The following is a 10,273-nucleotide window of genomic DNA, read 5'->3' on the forward strand; positions in this document are numbered from 1 at the left end:
AGAATTGAAACATGCAGCAATTTAGATTTTGGATGAAAGGTTTAGTACTGGGAAACACTTTTTGAAAGATAAAAAGTGCATTTTATATACAACTCTATATAGATCTGACAAAAAATGAGGGACAAATGAGGAGGAATGAGGGACAGAGGGACTTTGTTCCAAAGCAGGGACAGTCCCTCCAAATCAGGGACAGTTGGGAGCTATGCTGCAAGAACCCTACTTTGCATGTACGATGCTTCGCAGGTTCATAGAAAAAAAATTATTATAAATGCACTTTTTTTTTACCTGCAAAAATACATGCATTCTTTTTTTTTTTTTCTTTTTACAAAGGTGAACTTATCCTTCAACTTTTACTCAGCGCTTAGCATTTCAACATGTAATGCCGCATGGCGCCACTGGGTGTCTCTACCTGTCACCCGCTCTCCCAGTCTCGGTTCACAGGCCGCTCCGTCATCTCGCGGGAAGTGTTGAGGCCACTAATGTGAGCGGAAGTCGCTGCTAGTTCTCTTTTCCGGCGGCCATAGTGGACTGTGCGGCTTGGTAAGGATCTCCGGGGCCATTATGGAGTATAATCCGTTGTCATCCTCTCCCGCACGCCTCTGTTCACGCGTTATTTTTCTGGGAATGGATAGAGGGGCCCTCGGATATGTTGTCAGGGAAGATATTGGCGAAGTAATGTGAATGCGGCGCCTAGAAAATGATCGGAGGGCTCTCCTGTAGTAGAGGACTGGCCGGGACATGGAGGCTGCTGGGAGCGCCGTGTGTCCTGGGCTGTGTGAGCTGACTGTCAGTGACACGGGGGACCATGTCCTGTATACTGCAGAGCTGACAATCGGATCACCGGTGGGGCTCCTGGACACAAGGCTAGTCTGTAGGACTCCATTGGGGCGGCAAATTTTTGCATGTGGTGTCTCCTCATACTGCTACAACACATTTCTGTAATGATCACATTAAACCGAGCAATGCAGCTCATCGTGTGTGTGTATCCATAGATGATTTGGGTGCTTGCAGTGTTTTCAGAACATCTAGGTCACGTGGATGGTTTCTGGTAAACCTGAAAGCTAAAGCAATGTGTGTGGAGGTTATAAGATCACAGCCCCCCCAATATATTCATCGAGAATTCCACTGACGCTTCCACTTTCTTGCAAACAGTTTGGAGCTTATCTGCTTCCACGGCTGTACATGGCACCCCCAAGGCCCCTTTCACACTTAGTTCGACTTGGGATTGCAAAGTTGCATGACAAGTCGTACCTTAGATTTCCAATGAGTGCTGTTCATATCTGTGCGACTTCAAAGTAGTCCCTGCACTACTTTGGTCCAACTTTGTTGCGACTTGAGGTCCATAGACTCCAAGATTACACAGACGTTGCTTTAAGTCTCCTCAAAGTCGCTGCAAAATTGCGTGGCTTTCAGATTGCAGTATACTTGATGTGATTGTAGCCGTATTAGAGAAAATTGAGTACCATCTGTGATATTTTTAAGGCCTTTTACAGATGAGCAAATGAAGGCAAGTTATCTGCTGCATGCAGATGTGGATATACTCTGCATCTGGACACAGCAACACTCCATGTAAAAGCCACATACAGACGTGACAATTCACTGCAGCCAGTTTGTATACAGGCCACAAGAAACGTCATCCCTGCAACTGGGGGCAGTTGGATTTCTAATCGCATTTAACCGCTTAGATGAGCAGTAGTCTGCAGCGTACAGCAGCAGCACCAACCAGTGAACTGTATAGGGTTTGGCTGCTGCTGTTCCCACACTGAGGAGGCATGGTGGTAGTTTCCCTTGGCATGTATCGTAGGTTCTTGACAGCAGTCTGTCTAAATAAGGCCTAAACAAATTTAAGTGGCAGTGTCCTGCAATAAGAGATGCTAACCTCCCTGGTAGCCTGAGTCGCCTACCTTCTGTCAGACTGTTCAACATTTCTCCCTAGAGGTTGACCGAATATTGGGGGGGGGGGGGGCGATATTCCCATTTTTTTTTCAGATCGGTCAAACTTACTGATATTACCTATATTGGTCAGACCTCCTCCCCCTGTCCCTGCACAGCGCTCGCTGCAGTCTCTGCCAATCTGTCAGTGGTACGGTGGACAGCAGAGAGATGACATCTCTCACTACCCACCTTAAATCACTGCTGTTCTGCCCCTACAGCAGGGCCACGAAGGCTGCTCTTGACAGCTGTGGGTGGACAGAGAGATCATTGCATCATCTTTCATTGCTTGTAGAAGTTTACCTGCTCTGATGCCCCTGGGAAGGCTGTTGTAAGTAGTGACAAACTGCATCTGGGTGGCAGGTGATGTACAGAATATCGGCTATGACCTGAAAGGCGGCCAGAAAAAAACATCAGTCAACCCCCTTATTCTCACTCCAGTAGCATGGGATGCTGGTGTCCCCTACTACATGCCATGGTTCTATCTGCTGCCCCTTAGATCACTTCAAAGCTTATTGGTTGCCATAGTGGTCAGAAGATAGTCATAGTGCATGGCAGGGTACATGGGTATCTGACTATGTTGAATGCCAAACTGAGGTTGCAGAGCTCAGTAGGAGGGGCGGTAGGGGACATGGCCACTGATCTGTTACAGGGGACTGGCTGGTGCGTTTGTTTAGGGAGCTGACATTGCCTCTTAAATGGCTTCTAATGTCATGTGTGCCCACCATTTTTGTCAGCCTTTTCCTCTAAACATAGATTGTTAAAGGGGAGCCAAAATGTATGTATGGTGCACAACCACTATTTCAGACTGTTCCCCTAATTTGGCAAATCTGTTGGTGATCAAATGTCGTTTGTGTAACTTGTTTTATCATTCGTTTGCAAGGTCCATTTGTGCATGCTACAACTTGCTGTGTTTATCGCCTTGCGACTATATGGATAGTTCATGTGTGTTTTCTCCTTTTTAGGCAAAATGAAGTTCAGTCCATTTGTTACTTCTGACCGAAGCAAAAATCGCAAGAGGCACTTCAATGCCCCCTCACATGTCCGTAGAAAGATCATGTCCTCTCCCCTCTCCAAGGAGTTGAGACAAAAGTACAATGTTCGCTCTATGCCCATCCGCAAGGACGATGAAGTACAGGTACAATATTACAGGGTCCACAGAATTTACCAGTGGGGTTGTTTACAAGCATGACAGGGCTTGTCTGTACAGGCATTTGGTGAGAATATGTATTATAAGTACAGCAAGCTGTATTACCCAGTCACAAATCTAATTAAATTGCATTTGTTATTTGTATTAGTTTAAATTTGGATACTTGTGACATCTGTAAAATTAAAAACTGGCAAAGTTTTGCTCTTGCCTTCCTCCTGAGACGTTCTTCGTACCTGTGCATGAAGGGGTTGTAATAGGAAGATAGATGGACTCATCTGAACTGGAGCAACGGTTACACCTCATTAACAGATGGAATGGCATCTTTCTCTCATCTGTTATTTTGATATCTAATTAACCTGTTTTTTAATGATTTTCTTGCATTTGCAGGTCGTCCGTGGACACTACAAAGGCCAGCAAATTGGCAAAGTTGTCCAGGTGTACAGAAAGAAATACGTTATCTACATTGAACGTGTGCAGCGTGAAAAAGCTAACGGCACCACTGTCCATGTTGGTATCCACCCCAGCAAGGTATGTTCAGTGCTTCTTAAAAACCTATTTTAGTTTCTGATCATTTCTTTTCAGTGATTGGGGTACTTGTCAGGTTTTTATATAGATTTTGTGGTCTACTCAGTTTTGAAAGCAATGCTTGTGTTGAAAGAATTGGGATTGATGAATAATTTGCAGGTTTGACATGATGGTGCAGTAAGCAGCAGTGGTGATTTGTTAGTGAGGTCCTGGAGTTGCTTATGTTGCAGTGTTTGTTCTCCATTTGCTTTATTTCCACCTTATTCCAGAAACTTTGGTAGTCTAATTTGTCTTTTGTCCCATTTAAACATTGGATATATTTGGGTACATATAATTGTGATGTGTTGGGCAAGCACTGAAGTGGTTGGTGATCATGTAGTCTAGTGGTCTCCAAACTGCAGCCCTTTGCATGCATTTATCCTGCCCTTGGGGCACTTATTCCTGCTACCTACCTCAACAATGGGGCATGGTTTCTTCTACCAATGATGGGGCACTGTTCCTTCCAATGGTCACAGTCTTCCCCCTAAAGTCTGAAGGACCGTAAACTGGCCCTTTGTTTAGAAAGTTTGGTGACCCCTGATGTAGTCTAACTCTGTATCGCAGAATAGTGTTGTACATCTTGCTGGGCAGGATTTCAGTGCAGATTTAAGGCCACTTTGCACAAATGATTCTGCCAACACCTGGTCAGTGGCAGAATCGCCATGGTGTGTCTGGGACCTTCCCTCTGATCTCTCTTGCGGCACAAACTTTGCATATGCTGTTGCAATAAAGGAGCCTCAACCATGCTGGTTTGCTCATTGAGCATTTGACACTATAGAACATACAGTGAGAAAAATAATTATTTGATCCCCTGCAGATTGTTTGTTTGCCCACTTACCAAGAAATGAAGGGTCTATAATTTGTATGTGTTTTTTAAATGAGAGACAGAATATCAACCAAAAATGTAGAAAAAAAGATACAAATATCATGCATTGATTTGGCAAGCACAGAGGTAAGACATTTCTTGTAGTTACCAGGTTTGCGCGCATCTCGGGAGGAATTTTGGTCCACTCTTTACATATCTACTCTAAATCATTAAGGTTTCTTGGGTGTTGCTTGGCAACTCGAAGTTTTAGCTACCTCCGTAAATTTTTCTATACAATTAAAGTCTGGAGACTGGCTAGGCCACTGCTTTGTTGCCTTGGCGGTATGTTTTAGGTCATTGTCATGCTGAAAGACTCATCCTCAGTATTCTGGCCAAGATTTTCCAATACATGGCCTAGTCTATTGGCCCCTCAATGTGGCAGGCAGTCCATTCGTTGAGCGGAGAAACGGCCCCAAAGCATGTTTCCACCTCTGTACGTGACTGTAGGGGTGGCGTTCTTGGTGTCATAGCATTTTTCTTCAAAAGTGGCGAATCTCCCTCATGAAGGCACATGTACAGTCATGCTAATGAACATAAATGATTCAGAGAAGGGTTAGGAGAAAGTGTGGTGAGATGAGACCAAAATTGAGCTCTTTGTTATAAACTACCAATATATATGTATTTGGAGGAAGAAAAATGCTATGACCCTAAGAACACCATCTCTACAGTCAAGCATGGAGGTTGAAACCTGATGTTTTGGGGCTATTTCTGTGCTAAAGTTACACATTGCTGCATTGAGGGGGCCAGTGGATGGGGCCATGTATTGTAAAATCTTGGATGAGAACCTTCTTCCCTCAGCCAGAACATGGAAGATGGGTCTTCCAGCATAACAATAACCCAAAACATACCGACAAGAGGAGTGGGTCAAGAAGCAGCACATTAAGGTAATGGAGTGGCGTAGCCAGTCTCCAGACCTTAAACCTATAGAAAATTTATGGAGGGAGCTGAAACTTCGACTTGCCAAGAAACCTTAAGGATTTAGAGAAGATCTGTGCAGAAGGGTGGACCAAAATCTCTCCTGAGATGTGTGCAAACCTGGTAACAACAAACTACAAGAAACGTTTTACCTCTGTGCTTGCCAACAAGGGTTTCTCCACCAAGTACCACAGTGAGGGCAAAAAGGTATTTGATCACCTGCTAATTTTGTATGTTTGCCCACTGACAAATGATCAGGCTTTAATTTTAATGGTAGAAAAACCAAGATAATTTGTAATACCCCACGCTTCTACTAATATGTGAATAAATATATAAGCTGCTCCCCTCAAAAGTGCAAAGAAACTTGACTTTGTGAGTTGTGGGTTGTGAAAAGGTAAAGGGGGCGCTACAATAAAGTAGTAACAATAAAATGCTCTAGTGCTTAATACCGCAGGTATCTTACTATTCGATACATACTGTAATATACATTACATTTAATGTATATTGCAGTATGTATTGAATAGTAAGATACCTGAGGTATTAAGCACTAGAACGTTTTATTGTTACTACTTTATTGTAGCTCCTCCTTTACCATTTCACAACTCGCAAAGTCAAGTTTAATTTTAATGGTAGGTTTATTTTAACTTGGTGGCAAAACCCTTGTTGGCAATCCAGAGGTCAGACATTTCTTGTAGTTGGCCACCAGGCTTGCACACATGTCAGGAGGGATTTTGTCCCACGCTTTGCAGTTCCTCTCCAAGTCATTAAGGTTTCGAGGCTGACGTTTAACTCGAACCTTCAGTTCCCTCCATGTATTTTATATGGGATTAAGGTCTGGAGACTGGCTAGTCTACTCCAGGACCCTAATGTGCTTTTTCTTGAACCACTCCTTTGTTGCCTTGGCCGTGTATTTGTGTCATTGTCATGCTTGCATACCTGGCCACGACCCATTTTCCATGCCCTGACTGAGGAAAGGGGGTTCTCACTCAAGATTCAACAGTCCATGGCCCCGTCCATGGTTCCTTTTGATGCGGTTAAGTTGTCCTGTCCCCTTAGCAGCAAAACTCCCCAAAAGCATCTTTCTACCTCCATGTTTGACGGTGGGGATGGTGTTCTTGGGGTCATAGCCATCATTCCTCCTCCAAACACGGCAAGCTGAGTGGGATTGCCAAAGAGCTCAATTTTGATCTTGTCTGACCACAACACGTTCGCCTCTGAATAATTCAGATGTTCATTAGCAAACTTCAGACAGGCCTGTACATGTGCTGCAGGATTTCAGTCCTTCATGGCGTAGTGTTACCAATTCTTTTCTTGGTGACTTTCAGGGGGAACCTGTTTGACAGTTGACAGGTCCCCCCTTCCCCACTTCTGGAGATGGGCCGGTCTCCTGGGGCTGTATACACTGTACTGTCTAAAGGCACCAATGCCTGGAATCCACCGACCCTGTGGGTGAAGACCTATAAGTCTTCATCATTGGGTGAGGCAGACAAAAAGCTTTAACTGCAGTCAGACAACATACTCAAGATACTGACTACTAGAGGTTCCAAGTATGCTCCAGTGCCTTCTGCAGAGTCTTATCTCCGATCTTCTGAAAGTATTCGAACAGGGCCACTAGCCTCTGTTGCCGTTTCTGACAGATATTTTTTTATTTTTTTGGGGGGTGGTGGATGGGGCTGGGTCCATAGACATGGATGAAGGCGTTTGGGGTGGAGGAACTTGATTGGCCTGCACAAAGTCCAGACCTCAACTCGATGGAACACCTTGGAGATTGCATGCTAGGCCTTCTCATCCACATCCGTGTCTGACATCACAAATGCGGTTCTCGAATAATGGTCAAACATTCCCATAGACACACACACTTCTAAACCTTGTGGATGACCTTCCCAGAAGAGTTGAAACTGTTATAGCTGCAAAGGGTGGGCCAAATCAATACTGAACCCTACAAAGACTGGGATGCCATTAAAGTTCACATGTGTGTTAAGGCAGGTGTCCCAATACTTTCAGTATTAAAGTGTATTTTTTGCAGGGGGGAATGCATTTTGTTTTCCCACAGGAGCCTGCAAAGTATCGCACCCAAGATCAGTGGATCGTGAGTGCAATGCCAAACTCATGCAGACTCTTCTTCCAGCTGTCTGAGGTACCATACTTGTGTTCCATTGAGGATTACAAGTCAATCTGCTGTGATGGACGTCTGGACTTGTTGTTCATTCACATCTCTGTGAATGAATGACCTGGCTGTGTCGGCAGAGCTGTGCCAATTTAAAAAAAATGACAGCAGCTAAGTGGCACTGTCATTGGTTAAATGCTTGTTTAGAGGTATAGTGCTAATAGGGCATTCAGTAAATATTTGCATTCAAGCCTGCAGAGAATTGCAATTCCAATCAGGGCATTGCAGATGCTGTGCATGCGCTTCTATGTTTCCCCCAGGTCTGTATCGACTTTCTGTTATGGAACTGGAGAATGTATACAATGAACTGAAAACGGTGACATCACTGCCCTGCTGGCGCATTCTAGTAGTCCTGCTGTCATGGTGGCTGATAGTACTTGTTTTTCCATTCACAAATTACACAGCCATTCTAAATTAAAATAAAAAAAAAAATGTATTTCACAGAATAGATGGCTGTTCTGTTGCATGGTGCTTTATTTTCTCTTGGTAGAGATTGTGGTAAATTTAAGAACAGCCTGCTTTCCCTTTTTTGTGCTAAATCAATCTGGATAAGCACACATTTGAGTTGTTTAGCTTCAATACTGTTTAAGAAAAGCAGAATCTCCTGGGTTGGAAATGGTCTCTGGCTGTACTACATGTTCTTTCATAATGTACAATGTGGGGCTAGAGGTTTCTTGCATGTCGTGTCCTAGCAACCCGCTACTATGACTAACCTCTTATTGGGCTCTGCTCACACATAAGCAGTATAACACATGCCCACAGGAAGGTACTGCAGCTGAAAATCCATTTCAGAGTATGTACCTGTTTATATTGGTGCGATGTAAAGACTAGCCATAAATATTAAGATGTCTCTAATTTAGCCCCATTGACTGAGTAAAAGAAAATCCGTATAATTCCCCTGTTCATGAGTGTCAGTGTTTGGAGAAATTTCCCCTGCCGGCTATAATAATCTTGCAGCTGTCGCTCTTGTAGCTGTCAGAATATCCAGGAACTGCATATGATTGGGTGGGAAAGAGTTGTTCCTAGCACAGGCAACTGAACTCTTCCAACTGTCTTGTAGGCATTTCCCTCCTTGAAAGAGAAGGTGAAGGGAAATTTTGTATACGCATTTATTTTAATGTTTGAAATCAGATAAGATGTTTGTTTTGCTGTGGATTAATGCATACTGTTGCCTATTGAATGAATTAAATATTTGTATATCGCACAACGCGAACCGAATCACTTCAAGGCTATTGACTTTAGTGAAATGGTAAAGATGCTTTCTGTGCTCCAAACATTTTCCTTTAATCTGAAACCCTCAAGAAATGACCTTGGAGAACCATTAAAACATTTATTCACTCATTTAGGCCCCTTTCACACGGGGCTGTCGGTATTTAGCATCCGCTTGCTCAGCGGGGATCGCACCATTGATCCCCACTGAGCCAGGGGATGACAAGTCCGTCTCTGCACTTTGTGCAGGGATGGACCTGTCAGAGTCCGCTCTCCCCTATGGGAATCGGATGATTATTGACCGCCTGTCTGCTTTCATCCAATCCGCCATGACATCCATCGCTCCATAGAGCTGTATGGAGCGACTGTTCAGATCTACCTAAAAAAAACTCACAGGTGGATCTCAACAGTCCGCACGTGTGAAAGGGGCCTTAGGATTTTTGCCAGTGATCTATTGTGTAAGCAAAGGTGTGATCTTATGTTTTAATAAATTTTTTTTTTTTTTTTTTTTTTTCCCCTTAGGTTGTGATCACCAGGCTAAAGCTTGACAAGGATCGCAAGAAGATCTTGGAACGCAAAGCCAAGTCTCGCCAAGTTGGCAAAGAGAAGGGCAAATACAAGGAAGAAACCATTGAGAAGATGCAGGAGTAACTTTATCAATAAACAAACTGTCAGTTTTCCACGAACTGTGGCTCTCATTTCTTTACAATAGTATTGTAACCAGTTTTACAAATATACCTGCTTGCAGGCCTGGCAGTTTTCATCCAAATCTAGGGGACTGCTTTAAACACCTAGCAGGTGAATATAGATGGATATAATATCTCACATAGTTAAAGCGTTTGTTAACCCCAAAAAAAGCATCCTGCTCCTTTTTAAAGCATGCTATGACACAGTACTTGGGCTGTATCATTTGGCCCCCTATAAAACAAAAAACTGGCTGGTCCTGCCAGTTTCTACCCTCCCGTTTTAAACTGACCACGGATATTATGGCTGGTGAGCCCTCACACCATGGTCGGGTTACGTGCCTTCCCCTCGTCAGCTAGAGACAGTGTCTCCCCCTCCTGCTGATTGAATAACATAAACCTGTATGCACCATCCACGCTGCCTCCTATTGTAGTGTCCCCCTCGGTGTATGACTTTACCAAAATGAATCCTGCAAATACCTCATTTCAGAGTGGAGATCACGATCACTTGACCGACCAGATCTCTCCTGACTGACATTAGCAGGGGAATTTTGGCCCCTCCTGCTTCATCTGAGTAAAAGGAGAGATCCTGCCAGTCGTGGTTGCAATCTTCGCTCTGAAATTAGGTATTTGCAGCATTTATTTTTATAAATCTTACACAGAGTGAGGCAGTGCTGATGGTGCAAACAGGTTAGAGTGGCTTACCAACCACTTTAAGCAGTAGTTCATTTTGAACAGGCTTAAAGCTGGGCTCAACCCAAAAAAGCTCTGCTTATCTGCCCCCTTGC

At 43.9% G+C, this 10,273-nt stretch overlaps 1 protein-coding gene across 1 annotated transcript; it reads left to right on the plus strand.

Moving 5' to 3' along the window:
• The first annotated feature begins 421 nt into the window (after positions 1–421).
• RPL26L1 (ribosomal protein L26 like 1) lies at positions 422–9,480 on the plus strand. Its single transcript, XM_077472810.1, has 4 exons — positions 422–540; positions 2,898–3,070; positions 3,470–3,610; positions 9,325–9,480. The coding sequence occupies exons 2-4, from the start codon at positions 2,903–2,905 to the stop codon at positions 9,451–9,453; spliced, it is 438 nt and encodes a 145-aa protein (XP_077328936.1). The 5' UTR covers positions 422–540; positions 2,898–2,902; the 3' UTR covers positions 9,454–9,480.
• The last annotated feature ends 793 nt before the right edge of the window (positions 9,481–10,273 follow it).

Source organism: Lithobates pipiens, unplaced genomic scaffold (assembly GCF_037356315.1).
Source record: "Lithobates pipiens isolate NorthernLeopardFrog02 unplaced genomic scaffold, aLitPip1_a1.2 Scaffold_8, whole genome shotgun sequence".
Classification (NCBI taxonomy): Eukaryota; Metazoa; Chordata; class Amphibia; order Anura; family Ranidae; genus Lithobates; species Lithobates pipiens.